This window comes from Solea senegalensis, linkage group LG14 (assembly GCF_019176455.1).
Source record: "Solea senegalensis isolate Sse05_10M linkage group LG14, IFAPA_SoseM_1, whole genome shotgun sequence".
In the NCBI taxonomy this organism is placed as follows: Eukaryota; Metazoa; Chordata; class Actinopteri; order Pleuronectiformes; family Soleidae; genus Solea; species Solea senegalensis.
The window spans coordinates 24,902,708-24,919,833 of NC_058034.1; the positions used below are offsets into that span (position 1 = coordinate 24,902,708).

At 41.6% G+C, this 17,126-nt stretch overlaps 2 protein-coding genes across 2 annotated transcripts; both read left to right on the forward strand.

Annotated features, from left to right (window-relative positions):
- The first annotated feature begins 14 nt into the window (after nt 1-14).
- LOC122780575 (mitogen-activated protein kinase 8-like) lies at nt 15-11,574 on the forward strand. The gene is made up of 7 exons (XM_044043635.1): nt 15-367; nt 5,834-6,017; nt 6,869-6,998; nt 7,464-7,522; nt 8,929-9,067; nt 10,131-10,296; nt 11,298-11,574. Exons 2-7 carry the CDS (start codon nt 5,896-5,898, stop codon nt 11,408-11,410), a joined length of 729 nt encoding a protein of 242 aa, XP_043899570.1. The 5' UTR covers nt 15-367; nt 5,834-5,895; the 3' UTR covers nt 11,411-11,574.
- Nucleotides 11,575-12,846: 1,272 nt separating this feature from the next.
- On the forward strand, nt 12,847-15,973 carry LOC122780576 (phosphatidylinositol 3-kinase regulatory subunit gamma-like). Its single transcript, XM_044043636.1, has 6 exons — nt 12,847-13,038; nt 13,400-13,525; nt 13,601-13,920; nt 14,485-14,559; nt 14,683-14,853; nt 15,044-15,973. Exons 1-6 carry the CDS (start codon nt 13,012-13,014, stop codon nt 15,240-15,242), a joined length of 918 nt encoding a protein of 305 aa, XP_043899571.1. The 5' UTR covers nt 12,847-13,011; the 3' UTR covers nt 15,243-15,973.
- Nucleotides 15,974-17,126: the final 1,153 nt, after the last annotated feature.

Below are 17,126 nucleotides of genomic sequence, written 5' to 3' on the forward strand. Positions count from 1 at the left end.
TCAGCCGTCGTGAACGCGCAGGCGGCGTTGAACGTCCCCCGCTGCTGCTGCTGTTTCCTCGCTGCCTCCGCCGTTGCTGCTCATTGTGCAGCCGACGAAACATCGGTAGCTTCCGACGACGTCGGTATGAAATGGCAGAAACTGCCCGTGTCACGGAAGCACAACGAGTAGGATACGCCGGAGCTACACACATGTATCTCTGTGGCCTGTTGGCGTGAGGGAAACGGGACTGGAACCGGAGGAAGAACGGAAAGCGGAGTAAAGTGTCGTTTTACTACAAACAAATTACAAAAAACAGCGGCCGGGTTGTGTCTCCAGCAGCCGACTGAGACTGCAGCTCGACACTGGTGGAATTAACCGGAGAGGGGTGAGCTCCACATATGTGTTTTTCTCTCTCTCTCCCTGTCTTTTTACTATATGAGACCTATTTGACGTAATATTGTCACGCGTGGGGGAAGGGAACGGTCATATTTGGGGGTCACACGCACATTACTAGGGGAATAAGTCTTTGCTAACACAAACACGGTGGGCACCACATAGCGGGCTGTTCACGTCCGGCCTAACTGTGGGGAAGGCGGCCACACTGAGCGGCCACACCGACCGGGAATCACGCCGCTGATACCCGTGTACCTCCCACATTAGCTCGGCTAACATTGGGAACAGAGCTGGGCAGTGTTCCCAACCACACCAACCAGGGGAACGTCAACACCTGCGGTCACTATAACATCCAAACACTCGGAGTAGACCAGGTTTGTTTGAAGCTAGCATGTGTTTGTTGACATTTACTGCTATATTAGCATCTTTCACACAGCCACATTAGCATGGAAGGTGAGTAAACTCACTGTTAGCTGAGCGCCGCTGCGTTTTTACACTGGGGGCTGTTGTGTAATACTTAATATCTCAAACCAGGATGTATACTAATTTTAATTCAATGAGAAAAAACATACCACAGGGTTTGTACCTGTTTCTCTATATTGTATAAAGAAAAGACTTTCAAAATAAAAGAACGTGAATGGATATACACGCTATCATTCGATAACAAAATTGATTACTACAAATGTATAATTTATATTGATATAGTGTGCATGCTAAACACCCATAAGACATAACAAATAATTACCTTGAATATTTTCCCCCAGAAAGTGTTTTTGCTCATGAAGTTTGAAACCACAGTTTGTCGAACTTTGCACGTGAGGGAAAGTTGATTGTGTTATTGATTGTGTAAAGTGTTATTGTTATGTGTAAAAAGTACAGAATACAATGAAATTCTTCCCTGAACACCTTCTTCACACACTAGACATTACAATAAACATTATTAACACATTAAGTAATAGACTACAATAACTAAAAAGTGACATCTGTAGAACAACTATATCTTCTTGTTTTGCAAGAAACAACTAGATGATGTGAAGAAACACATCTTAAATGATTTGACTTTTATCATGATTTGATTCGTATTGTTTGACTTCATAGTGTTTTATCATGTTAAAGTTTTTTGAGCATATCATCTAGCCCTTTTGGGCACACAGTATTTCAATAAAGTGGCATAAACGGCAACAAGTGTGGTCTTCTACTGAAGCAGAACACCTGCTTCAAGCGTTGAGGTGTTTGGTCAGAGATGGTCTTTTTCATTCCTTGGTTGCCATGAGTGCTCTTGTTTGAGTTACTACTGTCATTCTATGTGAATCCAGTCTGGTCAGTCTCCTCTGACCTCTGGCATCAACAGGGCATTTTCACTGCGACAGCTGAGGCTTACTGCATATTTTCTTTGTAAACCCTTTGTGTGTTCCTCTAGTTCAGCAGTTTCTGAAATTAAATCATTTCTTCCACATTGTTTCAGCCTCAGCATGTTGTCTGGTACATGTCTATGCTAAAATGCACTGGGGACCAGCCATGTGATTTGGAAGATTAGATGTTTGTGTTAATAAGCAGTTGAGGAGGTGTGTCTGAAGAAGTGGTTGTTGAATGTATCCATGCTTTATGGCTGATTAACTGGTTTGTCCTCCCCTACTCTCTCTGGTGTGTGCATCTCCCTCACTGACTCTGGTCCAAAATGATGATTAGAATTCACTAATTTGATTGTTTTAGTGTCCTCATGTGATGACTGACCGCACATGTAATTGGTCTGGATTTACTGGACCTCCAGAGTCATTGTTATGTTGGAAGTTAAGAGACAAAGGTGCCATGAAAGTAGGCAATTATGTGTCGTCTGGGTCTGGTCTGTGATCCAGGCTTTAGTGACCCCCGAGGTAGGATTTCATTATCTGGCTACACACAAGGCCTCAGTGTTTCTGTTTATGTGGCTCTCATGTGAAGATGCTAACACTTCACTGACTTATAAACAGAAAGATGAGTGTGGCAGTTGCATAATTTTTCATTCTGGTTTATCTTTGTTGCTGCAGTCACATGGATAAGTAACAGTCTTTGCCCATACTATATTGTAAGTTATCTGTTTTGTATACTATCAAATTATCAGTAATCTTATCAGTTATGTTTGGTTTTGTTGGAGTTTTCCGGCCAAAGGTGGGCAAAGCCAGAGATTATCCCAAACTGAAGCTTTGATGTGTGCGACTCTTGCACATTAATCCGGGTCACAATATTTAACTAAGGTAGTTCATACACTGGTCATACTTGGGTGAAGCTCCCAGATTGCTCCGCACAATGCTTGTGAGGGTTTTCTCTGCAACGTGCCAAGATAAGAGCAGCGGTCAGCCAAAAGCACCAAGAAATCTGATTCCTGCAGCATGAAAGGTGGCCTGCACATATTTACATGTTATAACATGTTCCCTTTGTAGCTAGAGTTATTACTTAAAATTGAAACGGGAAAGTGTATGGTACAGTTCAGACGGTTGTGAACAGGTTAACGAGAGAGAAATAATAATCCCTCTTGTCCCTCCACACCTTTGAACCTTGTTCATCATCTCACCAGAAAGATATGATGTGTTATGTTTTCACGTCGCAAAAGTGTAAAAGTAAAATCTGCCAAATGAACGTTTTCTCTGTTGTGACTATCAAGCTTGTGCCCTCTGTTTCCCCAGACACAGCGGACATATCCAACTATGTGAAATTTGATACCAAAACGAAACCATGTGCCTGTCAACACTGTTGTGATTTGATTTTGACATCTGGATGTTGGGTAGACAAAACAGTAGCGTATCAGCTTAGATTCCTGGCTAGTTGAAGCAGCCCTAGTTTGTCCTTCAGTGCTGGTTTGTCCCCTAGTGCTTCCAGGAGAAGAAAGGTCATGAAATAGCCCTAAATGTTTATATTGGATTTGGCCTCATGGGCTCTTATCAGCATCCATTACTTTGGATGAATTTGAGTGTTTCACTGATACAATCCGACTGTCCTCGTGGTCAGATACTAAAACATATCAGTTTGATTTGTGCCGGAAATCTACATGAGTCTTCTTAGTGAAAGAGGAGCATTGAGAGACAGACCAGCTCCCAGCAGACGTGCTGTGATGGACAGCTGGGGGACAGAGGCTTGTGTAAATCTGGACAGGATTGCCAATGTGTCCTCACTTATTGTGGGGAGAATATGCCACATTTGACACTTCTTTTGACGCCGATTTCATCTTTTTCTGCTCCGGTTACGCCTGACCCCGGCATTCTACAACCCCCAAAGCGGAGATGTAAAAAAATGCCCCTGTCTCCTGTTATGTTTGAAAAATACGGGGCTTAAAGATAAGCAAAAATGGAGACCTGTGGAAGCAATGACGCAGTTACCCGTTTCCTGATTGGTTCCTATCAGCATTGATGCGACTACCAGCTGTGAATAGCTGTTCAATCTTAATTTCAGTTTCAGTTCCACCTTGTCATCAGTCTCATAATCCTTGTTGTTGTTAGTTGTACTCCTTGGAACTGTGTAAACAACCGCAGAGGAAATAATCGACTTCCTGTTTAAGCCAGTCTGCTCAATGTATCCGAAATGGTTCTGCAATGTACATTTTATTATTAGTCATATTAGTTTTGATGCAGATTACTTCTGACATGGATCTAAAACGCTTGGTTTGAAAATATTGTTTTTTAATAGTTGTATGACTCAAGGCCTCAATGAAAGGCACTAATCTGTGCTGCAGCAGGGAGACACCTCAATAGGTAAAAATACGTCAAAGCTGCAGTGTTTGTGAAGGATTAGATCAGAAATATCTGCGAACCCCGGCTGTCTTATTTGATCATCGGATAAACAAAACAAAATATTGCCGCAGTCTGCACACAAACGCACACAAAACTGAGCCACCAGCTTTCACACACACCTAGGCACGTGTCTGTGTGCAGCGCGGGCTATATAACATAGGGTGAATTTGAGACACACACACTCGCACATTGTTCTCTGCTTCCTTGCTGTTGAATTGATTTGACAACACAACTCGCTCTGTCATGGTGTTTTGCCCTGTTTTTCCACACCTGTCTCACAGTAACACTGATATATGGCTCTGTCCCTTTCACGTGTCGTGTCACGCCGCGTGGTGCTGCAGCTTCACATTAGTTTTAACGTGTTCTACAGGGTAGAGGCTGACATGCATGTTCTCTGCGGAGCATGAGTGCTCACACTCTCCTCCAGTGTGGTCTATATTTGGTTTTTACCCAGTGATATTTTGTAAAAAAGGTGTGTTCACGGTGGTCAGATGTAGCACTCTACTTGTTGGAAATGAAGGTGACATTTTTGCTGCTTGCTGGAGGATCATGGCAGTTCTGCAAGGAGTGGATGCTAATAAATCAGTAAGCATTAATGTAATTGCATGGGGAAACATAAATTTGACGACATCAACCTAGATTACAAATTTAATCCATCTATAAATCTTTGCTACGGTTAAGTGTGCTTGGTGTCGAATCTGATATGATATACTCTTAATATCGCATAAATACATCACTTTTAGCACAGATTATAAAATATAAATATAATACCTTTTATGAGAGCAGAATATTTGATACACAGTTGAAGCTAAATACTGCACATCAGCACAAATGTGTCATTAAAAGCTTAGTAATATAAAAGACGACTATATCAGACCGATATTAGCATTGTTAGATACTCAAGGTTGAGATACAAAAAGTGTTGTGATGTGTATTTAAAAGAGTCGCATTAAAAAAAAGGCAAGAAGTTGATGCGATTAGTGTCTTAGACAAGTAGGATTTGAATTTTAGTCTGAAACTGCTGTCTCCAAACTATGTCTGACTTATATTTTATTCATACTAAGTAGAAGAAAAGTCTAAAGGACTCTATAAGGGATGCTTGTCATGGTCCAGGAAATGTACAGACATCATCACCACAGTGCTCTAAATTCCTCTAATGGTTATGTCGTCTTTATGCCCGGCATAAAACTTCGAGTTTGTTCTCCTCTCCATCTCTCTTTATCTGCCTTGTTCTTCTGTCCATCACTCTGATTTTTGTACTGTATGCACATCTCCCCTGGGCTATAGGACGTGTTTCAGAGATGGTCAACGTCACTTTAGGAACCATGGCTGGTTTACATTCACGATTCATGATTTCTTAAACTCAAGTATAGCACATAATACCATGTCTCAAAGATGAATTCAATGCAGATAAGTGTCGGATAACTAAAACATAATAAAAGCATATTCAGGCAGAAATCCACATGTGTTCATATAGTGCATATTAAACAATGATTTTGATTTTTTTGATAAAACTGGGAAAATATCTTACACAAGGGAGCTTTAGGCTAAAAAAAAACAGACGTTTTGAAATCTCTGTGTCCAAGTTTGGTGTGGTATTTTTTGTTGCTGGATGAAAATATTCCACCACATGTTAAAAATGGGAAGGGGAAAAAAGCCCCAAACAAAAATCCGTTTTTCCTCACGCCCTGCAGGTTGAGAGAGGAGGAGAGCTCCACTTGGATGCCCTGACACCGCGTCTGTCCAAGGCTTCACCATGAACCGGAACAAGCGTGAAAAGGAGTACTACAGTATAGATGTGGGCGATTCGACGTTCATGGTTTTAAAGCGCTACCAGAACCTCAGACCCATTGGATCCGGAGCACAGGGGATCGTCTGGTGAGTAGAGGGGCAAAATAGCCCAAATGCAGTCCATCTTGTTATATTTTTCAATTACTTTTAACTGCATCAAATGGTTGCTGTCAAGACAGGAGTTCTCTCAGTTGTCGTGGAGATAGAGAAAAGCCTCTTGATTTGGTCAGTGGTCTGACCATCTCTGTATAATGTCTAATTGACAGTAGGAGAAAATGCTGTAGACAACTACACTGCACTAGACAATAATTGGCCAGATTTCTGTCCCTATCTGGCCCTTCCAACAATCATGGGTGCCTTTTGATTTTAGACTGGTTTGAACAGATTATCTGGACAATTGTCCTGTAGCGTGAGGGATTAACAGACGTGAAGACACCCGATTTCAAATCGTTAAGTATTAAACACAATATTTACGACTGAACAGCAATTGGGGTTGGTTATCACGGGGTTCTGCCTACAACCCCAAATAAATTGGAATAAACTTTTGTTTAGAACTATAACTTGTACACGCCAAGCTGATTCCTTCTTCTTAGCCATGGTCACAGCTTTTTTGTGTTTCTCAGCACAAAACATCGTGTGTGGTCCTGTGTCTCGTCTGGATCGTCTAGTCTGTGCTTTCTCAGGATTAAAACACTGGAAATAGCTTACAAAGTGCGTTGTGTCTGTGGTCTCCCACGTATTTTAAAATCAAGTCAGATTTGAAAATCCTTCGGTGTGGGGCAGGCTTAATGAGACTAAGAGTAATCAGCAACATTAAAATTTACGCACTGCAGCTTTAAGACCCATTGTTACCCACGTTTTTGCTTGGCTGGCTAAATAATAAATGGTGAAATGGCTGGTGGTTTTTGACTGAGTTGTTACCACTGCTGTGCCCACAGTTCGGCGTATGACCACATCTTGGAGAGGAACGTTGCCATCAAGAAGCTGAGCCGGCCTTTTCAGAATCAAACCCACGCGAAACGAGCCTACAGAGAACTGGTGCTCATGAAATGTGTCAACCACAAGAACGTAAGAGTTTGCACTTCTTCTTTTATGTATGTGTGTTTATCAACTCTAGTATTAGAGAGACTACTGTAGATTTTCAGTTGTGACACCTTAACATTCTGGCAGAGTAACGTCTGCTTAAAATGCATAAGGTTAAGATGTCTAATTTCCATCCTGCGGCTTTTTTGCTGCTGACTCGGCAGCAAAAAAAGAGTCCTCTAAAAGCTTATCACGGGGTTTGATTGACAGTGGACTCCTGAGGATTACCACAAAGCTTCTGCTGCGTCATGTTATTCTATGCGGTGTTTTAAATTAGACATTGTGCTGTTGTTATCTATTATTGATGCCCATGCTGCTGCTGCCGCTGCTGCTGAAGTGCGAGTCTTTCCAAGTGGTGTGTTGCTTGTTCAGAGCTTGTCGAGGTGGTGATGCTGTCTTTCATCACAAACTCTTTGTCTAATCGCTGTGTGTTTTTTTTATATCCTGCAGATAATTGGCTTATTAAATGTATTCACGCCACAGAAGACACTGGAAGAATTCCAAGATGTGTGAGTACAGCATCAACACGTTTGTAAAATCAATACCGGATATGAGATTACAGGGGGTTTAGGGTGATCTTTTCAGGCCTTTTAGTGGTTGTGCAGCTTAGCTTGTTTAGATTTGTTCCTTTTAGTTATCCTCTCTTAATGCTAGTACATAATGCCAAAAATATGTAATTCAAGGAAAGCATATACTGTATTTATAACACAAAGCCTCCTCATAAAGTGCATGTTTTTATTATATTCCTCCCTAATGTCTGGGGACATTATGTTTTGGGCTTCTACTCTGTATATTCATAGGTCTTATTCTTTCAAGAACACCATGATGATGGAATCCTTTCAGTTTGGGACTTTCATTGTGGGATAAGAGGATTAGATTTTGGTGGTCAAAGCTCAAGGTTGATGTAACCTCATAAACTTCTTTTGCCTCGTGAAAGCGATATCTACAGAACACCTTGACAGAATCCTTTCAAATTTGGCACCAATGTTCACTTAACGTCTGAAACGTGGGTGTTGGCCTCTTTGACGATTAAGCATGCACACGTCGTATGAGTCTGGAAATAAATTGTTAAGACAGAAACTGTTGGCCAGCAGAGGCTTCCAAGCATTTTAGTTTATACTCCTCCTTAATGACTTAATTTAATTGAAAGTCATCCAGGAACACTGATGAAAAACACATTTTAATCCTGATATCAAGCGTGAGTATTGTCCAACGTACACATGAACGTCCTGGTGGAGTGCAGATATAGTACCTCGGTCTTTTGGAAATGCCAAATACTCTTGACATCCATGAATGTTGCAGTTCATCTTTTAACAGGAGCAACACGGGAGTGTGTTTATATTTAGCAGCGTCCTAGTTGTGTTTTCGAAGTCGACAAGATGTCAGTGTGAAATGTGAATGTGGAATCGTAGAGAGGGTAATGCTAGACCCAAATATGTATGGGGGATGTGATGGTTTCACAGAGTATGACAGGAACAAACATGATTAATGCCATCCTCTAGTGAGTGTGTGAGTGTGTGTGTGTGTGTGTGTCTGCTTGATTTGAGCTAAAAAGGAAACTGGACAAATCACTGCCTGAGGGTTGCAGTGCAAACACACAGTTAAAGGATGAAGGAGAACACTCATATACTTGGATGCATACTTGCATTACACTGTGCGTGACTGTGCATTATATGAATAAAAAAGTGTGTTCTTTTTTACAACATAAATACATGAAAATAAAATCTTATATCTAAAATTACTTCATATAAGAGGATTGAAGGGACTGATGATGCAACAGCTGCCAGAAAAACATAACATCAGCCCTGTTTAGGCTATGTAAACCGGTGTTTAAAAAAGTGAAGTGGCTGATTCTGGACATCTATCTACACTGTCAAAAACGAGGCATGACTCTGACATTTTTTCTCCCTCGCAGGTATCTAGTGATGGAGCTGATGGATGCCAACCTCTGCCAGGTGATTCAGATGGAGCTCGATCACGAGAGGCTGTCGTACCTGCTCTACCAGATGCTCTGTGGAATCAAACACCTACACGCCGCAGGCATCATACACAGGGTGAGGCTCACTAATTCACTGCACGTATACATTTTGCCCAAGAGACCAGCATATACAGTGTGTAATGACAATCCAGAGGAGGATAGAGTTGGGTTGTTAAAAATGAACTTTGCATCTTGTTCTACTGTCTGTTTTACATGGACATAAGGGCTTTCTTATGTAATAAAATGTTAAATTCTTCTTATGAATGAAAATGTGTCACGTGATTCCAGAAGGGAACTCTTTGCAGTTGATTTTATGTGGAAGAAATGGTAAAATGTTGGGCTTGGGGCCACATTGTCAAATGATCTTACATTTTGTGGTGAAGTAAATTACCATAAAATGTTCAACTGCACCTTTTAATGTCATGTCATGATGCCCATAAACATTCATACAATCTCAACCTGCTTAAATGATTAATTGATTGAAAACCATAAAAAAACATTATTTTATACAGACCAAGGTCACATCGTCACGTGTATTCTGTTCATCATAATGTCCAGAATGCAAAAATACTCACATTGCATTTATCACACACGACAAAGCAAAGCAAAGGAAGCCTCGGGAAAGAGCAAATAGCACTCAGGTGCTCATACTGAGGTTGAAAACACGGACACAGTATGACACGCATACACAGTCCCTGAAGTACCGGCAGCAGTGTACCCACACACTTACATACTGATGGCTCTTTGTCAGTCACTCTCAGCGTAAGAAGTAGCAAAGCTGAGCTCCTCTTGCTTTGTCAGCCAGAACTAATGGAGCCACAGGCAGAGCCGAACAACGTCAAGTGACTTTGGTGCAGCTCAGCAGGTGCAACATGAGTCACCGTCACCAAAACTTCAATGCCCCCAACTGCAAATCACACGCAGGCATACACTAGGTTTCCTAACCCATCCTGCAGTCAGGCACAACTGCCTAAAATAAAATGCACCAAGAAAAGACTGCTTGGAATTCTGAGCTTGAGATGAAAAGTCTCTGGCCAAGAGAGGCAGCAGTACTTTTAGGTTAGGGCACAGATGCAACCACTCAAGCATACAGTTTACGCAATACAAAGCGTTTCGTCTACATTGTGTTTTCTGTCCAGGACCTGAAGCCCAGTAACATCGTGGTGAAGTCTGACTGTACTCTAAAGATCCTGGACTTTGGTCTGGCCAGGACGGCCGCCACTGGCCTCCTCATGACGCCCTACGTGGTCACCCGCTACTATCGCGCCCCCGAAGTCATCCTGGGCATGGGCTACCAGGCCAATGGTGAGTGAATGAGTGGAGGAGGTGGCTCCGTGACAGCGACTGGCCAATGAGGAGCTGCTGCCTGACCTGCTGCATGTCGCTCCCACCTCTGAGATGTTTTTAACAGCACCTCCCAAAAACAAACGCACTAATACACACACCTGCACTCACTCACTCATTCACTCACTCACTCACTCACTCACTCACTCACTCACTCACTCACTCACTCACTCACACACACTCACTGTTCATGTAAAGGTCACACTCAGGGGAAGCTGGCATGCCAGGCATCGATGCTTTGTGGGGAACTTCTTGTGAGGAGACTCCAGCAGTGCTTCAGCATGTGTGTGATGTTTTATTAAGAGGCTGCAGTTTGAAAGAGCCTGGCTAAAAGCAGCTTATGCAGCAGAGTTATAAAGGAATATATGAATATTTTGTGAAATCTACTCATTCACCGAGTGCGAAGTGGGAGAATCTGTCCCATTTTCCAATGTGTATGTTTGATCCAGGATACATTAAATGTAGTATAGCATTAATAAAAAAAAAAAAAAAAAAAAATTAGTATAGCATAGAAATGCCTACCTGTGTCCCCATTTCCTGTTTTTATGCCAAGCTAAACCAAGCGTCCTGGCTGTGGCTTTGTTTTTAGTGCAGAGTGATATCAGTTCATTCCTTTAATTATTGAAAAGGATGCCAGTTTCTCTAAATATTTAACCATTCTTTTAATTGAGATGTTACTGGGGTGCCATTTGCTTATCAAATAATCAGATGTTATTCATTAGGATTAGACGCTTTATTGCCACGTATTTCTCTGTTTTTTTTTACATATTCATTTCAGGCACCTTGAGGTGGAGTCAACAAAAAAGCTCCACAAGAACAAAAACCTTTTGAATACTAATTATTTCATACCCTCAGTCCTTTTGACCAAAAACCTTGATGCTCATTTTTCCTGCTGTCTTGTTGCAACTTTTTTTTTTTTTGCTTATTCTCTTCTCCCTCCTTTTTATGCTGCGCATATGTAGTGGATATTTGGGCTGTGGGCTGCATTATGGCAGAAATGGTTCGCCACAAAATCCTTTTTCCAGGAAGGGATTGTATCCTTGAGCTGCTTGCAGCAGTGTCTGGCATTCCATGAGAAACAAGCGGCACAGAGGAAGTCAAGTAATTGTTTTTCATCCAGTGAAAATTGCACGGAGAACATATCGTGTGAGCAACTAAAAGAAATTAGATTTTTCCCATGTTTGTATGACAACTTTGACTTGCATCCATTGACCTGCTCTTCTTACACAACTCTGTCACATAAGTAGCAGATGGATGAAAGTGAGCGGTTTGCAGGTGGTACAGGCTGTGTAACGCTGAGCTGAAGTCTCTGAAAAATGTCCTAAACTTAAGCAGTCATTGATTCATTGGGGCCTCTTTCATTACAGTGGTGAAGCCACTAAACAAAAGGCTATTTCCATAGGCTTTTTTCTACACACAATAGAGGAAGAAAAAACTCTCGGTTATAATGTTATGATGTTATAATCTTATGATGTTATCATGTTATAATGTTATGATGTTATGATGTTGTGATGTTATAATGTTATGGTGTTATAATGTTATGATGTTATAATGTTATGATGTTATGATGTTATAATGTTATGATATAATGTTGTGGATGTTATGATGTTATAATGTTATGATGTTATGATGTTATAATGTTATGATGTTATAATGTTATGATGTTATGATGTTATAATGTTATGATGTTATAATGTTGTGATGTTATGATGTTATAATGTTATGATGTTATAATGTTATGATGTTATAATGTTATAATGTTATGTTGTGATGTTATGATGTTATAATGTTATAATGTTATGATGTTACAATGTTATAATGTTATGATGTTATAATGTTATTATGATGTTATAATGTTATAATGTTATTATGATGTTATAATGTGCTAAGATAAAAGTTATAATGTTATTATGATGTTATAATGTTATAATGTTATTATGATGTTATAATGTTATGATGTTATAATGTTATTATGATGTTATGATGTTACGATGTTATAATGTTATTATGATGTTATAATGTTATTATGATGTTATGATGTTATAATGTTATTATGATGTTATAATGTTATGATGTTATAATGTTATTATGACGTTATAATGTTATGATGTCATAATGTTATGATGTTACAGAAGCTATTATTTTCCACCTTTCACTTCAGTCTCTCGTTAAATAAATCATCATTTCAATGATTGGGTTGATTTTTAAAAAACAAGGATTAATGCTAATGGCTAAACTAGCATGTAGCATGTCAAAGATAGAGCAGGCGATGAAGAAATGATATTTAGGTTATATATAACATTACCATTGCTAAAACAAGTTTTTTTAGCAAGTGGGAAAATGTATAGGTGAGTATTTAATAAGTTTCTTCTTGTGTCTGAAGCTTCTTCTCGGCTCTGACCGTGTGACTTTTTCTGATACAACCACACTTCAAAAATGTAACTGGAACTAGCAGGACTCGTGTTTTTCTGTGTACTGGTTTGAATATGGAGTTAATGTGTCCTCCTCGTGTCTGTGCTCAGGAAAGGGGGCAACAACAAGCTGATAAAGATCTACCACCGGGACGGGAAGTATGGATTCTCAGATCCACTGACATTCAGCTCAGTGGTGGATCTCATCAGCCACTACAGACACGAGTCTCTGGCTCAGTACAACACCAAACTGGACGTCAAGCTCATGTACCCCATCTCCCGCTTCCAACAGGTGTGCACACAATAATACATGTGTCATTCCAAGGTGTTAACATACAACATAAGAAAGTGTTAATCCTTCAAATGAGTGGTTTAAAGTTTTTAATTGGACTTAATGCGTTTAAATCTGTCTGGTGATCTTGTATTGGACTCATCTTCTGATGAGTTCAGGTTAATTAACGAGCCCGCAGGTGGTCAGTCAGGGGAGCCTTCTTCTTCTTCTTCTTCTTTTTAAATCTATATGTAATTACAGTTAGCATGTCAATCGTAACCATCTCTCTCTCACGCCTCCAGACCAGTCGCTGTATTCTTCACCCTGTGTTTATTTCCAGCTCACTCTTTAATCCTCACTTCTCGTCTCCTCGATCCCTCAGGACCAGTTAGTGAAGGAGGACAACATTGATGCTGTCGGCAAGAAACTCCAGGAATACCACAATCAGTACCAGGACAAGAGCAAAGAGTACGACCGACTGTACGAAGAATACACCAAGACGTCACAGGTACATATGCGTTGTTGTGTTGCTAATGTTCGCGTCAAGTCCACGCGCTCAACACCGCCTCTGCACCTTCTGCAGGAGATCCAGATGAAGCGTACAGCCATCGAGGCCTTCAACGAGACCATCAAGATCTTTGAGGAGCAGTGTCACACGCAGGAGCGCTACAGCAAGGACTACATCGAGCGCTTCCGCCGCGAGGGCAACGACAAGGAGATCGAGCGGATCACGATGAACTACGAGAAGCTCAAGTCGCGGCTCGGAGAGATCCATGACAGCAAGGTGCGGCTGGAGCAGGACCTGAAGACGCAAGCCATGGACAACCGTGAGACGGACAAGAAGATGAACAGCCTGAAGCCTGACCTCATACAACTCCGCAAGATCAGGGACCAGTATCTAGTGTGAGTACAGAGGAAGACAGCCCGTGATGTAGTGACGAGCACAAGGAGAACTGTGTCAGTGTTAGATTGTGTGTCTGTGTGGACACAGGCAGAGACAGAGAGGACGAGGTCTGAGGACAAACACTGTCCATCTTCATGTTTCCTACATCTGTTCAGACTCGTGTTGTGTAATGATTTTTCACCCGTGATTCAGTTCACTCTCTACAATCCCTAGTTCTTTCTCTAATCCCTAGAATGTGTCGACGATTTTTCAGTGAAACCTGGAAATGATGATGTTCTCAAAATGATTGAGTTTTGAATGATTTCTTTATGTGGAGCAAAGAAACCAGAAGCTGAAACAGTCAGATTCACTTAGTCATCGATGAATAATTGATGAATGGAGTCGTCGTTTCTGCTCTGATAACATTAATCACAGGTAAATAGTAACGTTCTGAAACACAGTTCAGACTAAACCTGATAAAACACTTGGCTCCTCCCTGTTATACCTGTGTCTCAGAGTCATGTTTGTTGAAAATCCTGATGTTAATAATGTCTCTCTCTCTCGCTCTCTGTGTTGCTCTGTAGCTGGCTCAATCACAAAGGTGTGCGACAGAAACGAATAAACGACTGGCTGGGAATCAAGAACGACAACACAGACGAGTAAGAGCTCTGGTTCACTCGTGACTGCTGGAAACATTTCCACTCTCCCACACACACACACACACAGTATGTCAGGACATGGAGAGCAACCGTTGATTGTCAGTTTCTCATGGTTTCTCACAGAAGCTACTTTGTGAGCGAGGAGGACGAGAACCTGCCTCATCACGACGAGAAGAGCTGGTTCGTCGGTGACCTGAACCGGACGCAGGCGGAGGACCTGCTCCTCGGGAAGCCCGACGGAATGTTCCTCATCAGAGAGAGCAGCAAAAAGGGCTGCTACGCCTGCTCTGTCGTGTGAGTACACGTGAAGCGTCAGGTCCTCGCTGTCCTCAGCTGTAGTAAACATGTAAACATTCATATCATAAAAAGAAATCAACACGTTTACACAGCTGATGTGAAGCAGCAGTAAACTAGCAGCTCTCGTGTTAATGGTGTCATATCGTTCACGTGTTTTAAGTGTCGTTGTGTTCTGTGTGTGTCTCAGTGTGGAAGGCGAGGTGAAGCACTGCGTCATCTACAGCACACCTCGCGGCTTTGGCTTCGCGGAGCCCTACAACCTGTACAGCAGCCTGAAGGACCTGGTGCTCCACTACCACCAGGCCTCCCTGGTGCAGCACAACGACTCGCTCAACGTCCGCCTCGCATACCCCGTCTACGCACAGATGCCCTGTGGACGCAGATGAGCGGCACCCGCCCGCTCACGCTCCCACACAGACAGCAAACCCTCTCTGAGACAGGGAGAGTAGGGGGGGAGTGAAGGAAGGAAGGGAGGTGGGAGGTACAAAGCGAACCCCGACCCAACACCAGACCTGTTTTCAAAGATAGATAGAAAACACTTGCTGCAACACACACGTCAGCCACCTTGGAGTTATATATATTTTTACAAGAACCTTTTCAGAGGGCATTCTTTCTAAAGACCGCTTGATTTGCACAAGGAAGTTTTAAATGTTTGTGAATGTGAAAACAAAAAAGTGACAAAGAGAAGGAAGGAAAGAAGGAACCGGAGTAGGCAACTTCAGAGTTTCAGGTTGACCCCGCTGCTACCTAAACTCCAACTCAGACTTTTTACTAGAAACTCAGAGAAAAACCCCACAAAAGAGCCAATGATGACGGGAGACGGCAACAAAACATTCCCATTTTACAAGGTTTTTTTCCACCTCAGATGATTATATTCCAGCTTTTTTTGTTTGTTTTGTTTCTGGAGTCGTCTTTCCATGTGTCAGATGGTTCCTTTACTTTTGTTCACGGTTAATGAGGAGGAGGAGGAGGAGGAGGAGATGAAGAAGATAATGATGATGTCAAGTTTCTGTTTGTGTCCCGCTCTGTACGAGAAGCAAAAACAATGTAGCATATAACAAGACAGTGGACGCTGGTTTATCATTATTATTATTATTATTCTTATTATTTTCTTTTTTGTGAAGCGCTCCTCCGTGTAGACTGCTGCTGCTGACGGGGTTTAGAGGGAGGGACGGGGGGAGGAGAGGGGCGGGACAAGCGACACTTAACAGTTTTGTAGTCATGAGAAAGACAGAGGATTTCTTTTTATACTAACTGTAGACGCACGCTGGTTTTGTTTGTTTGTTTGTTTGTTTGTTTGTTTGTTTTTGCCAATGGCAACGTCACAGATTAGAACCAGAGACCAAAGGTGGTGTAGAGATGGAAGCGCAAAGACTCTTTCTTTCTTTTTTCTTTCTTTCCTTCTTTCTTTCTTTCTTTCTTTCTTTTCTGTGAATGGAGAAAGGAGTGAAGAGAAGTAAATGAATGGTGTGTTTGAGACCACACATAAAGCAGGAGTTTTTGGGCACAAACAGCCTTTTCTTTTTTCTTGGCTGGGGGGGTGTGTGTTGACAGAAAGTTATGAAGCCCCTCCCCTCTGTGACCTCAGCTCTCTCTTGTACTACAGAACAAGAATGTGCTTTAAACCAGTGTTTCACTAACTTTCTTTTGTTTTTCAGCCCAAATCACAGTATAAATGTAAAAGAAGCGATTTGAAGACTATTCCGCGCCAAAGCCTCACTACGAGGTGCCGTTATTCAGGTGTTTGCACAGCTGTGAGACCACGAGCATGCAGAGCTCTGAGGTCACGCACAGCACCAACAAAAAAGGAAAAGCCTGAAAGCCCATGTTTGTGTGTGGTTGAAAGAAAGCGAGTGAATGGTTACATTGGGACTGTTTAGTTTTCTTAGAAAATCTTCAGAGATGAATAAGCTTTGATAATATAATAATGTTTTTTTTATCTGTGTGTAACACGGAGAGAAGCGACATCCCGAGCTGTAGACACAGGCTTCAGGAGCAAATACTGAAAACTTGAAAGAACGTGTGCAATCTAGAGTTGTGTTAATGTAGTTCAGCAGTCGAGCAGAGCGGAGATGCACTAAGGTCCAAGAGATAATCAAAGTGCATCAAACTTCTGTTGTTGTCTGACTGCTTCAAATTGATTTTGTTCATTTTATTTTTGACTTTATAACCAGTGGAAGCATTTTTTATTAAGACAGAAAAGCATCACACAGTAAAATGAATCGCCTTCTTCTGTTCACTGATCGGCTGATGATGTGGGAGAGACGTGT

Bases quoted from the DNA above. Each gene is read 5' to 3' on its own strand.
- LOC122780575 (XM_044043635.1), top strand. From the start codon at position 5,896: ATGAACCGGAACAAGCGTGAAAAGGAGTACTACAGTATAGATGTGGGC. The intron at 6,018-6,868 runs GTGAGTAGAGGG...CTGTGCCCACAG, and splicing joins GGAGCACAGGGGATCGTCTG to TTCGGCGTATGACCACATCT. The intron at 9,068-10,130 runs GTGAGGCTCACT...TTTTCTGTCCAG, and splicing joins CCGCAGGCATCATACACAGG to GACCTGAAGCCCAGTAACAT.
- LOC122780576 (XM_044043636.1), top strand. From the start codon at position 13,012: ATGTACCCCATCTCCCGCTTCCAACAG. The intron at 14,560-14,682 runs GTAAGAGCTCTG...GGTTTCTCACAG, and splicing joins AAGAACGACAACACAGACGA to AAGCTACTTTGTGAGCGAGG. The intron at 14,854-15,043 runs GTGAGTACACGT...TGTGTGTCTCAG, and splicing joins TGCTACGCCTGCTCTGTCGT to TGTGGAAGGCGAGGTGAAGC.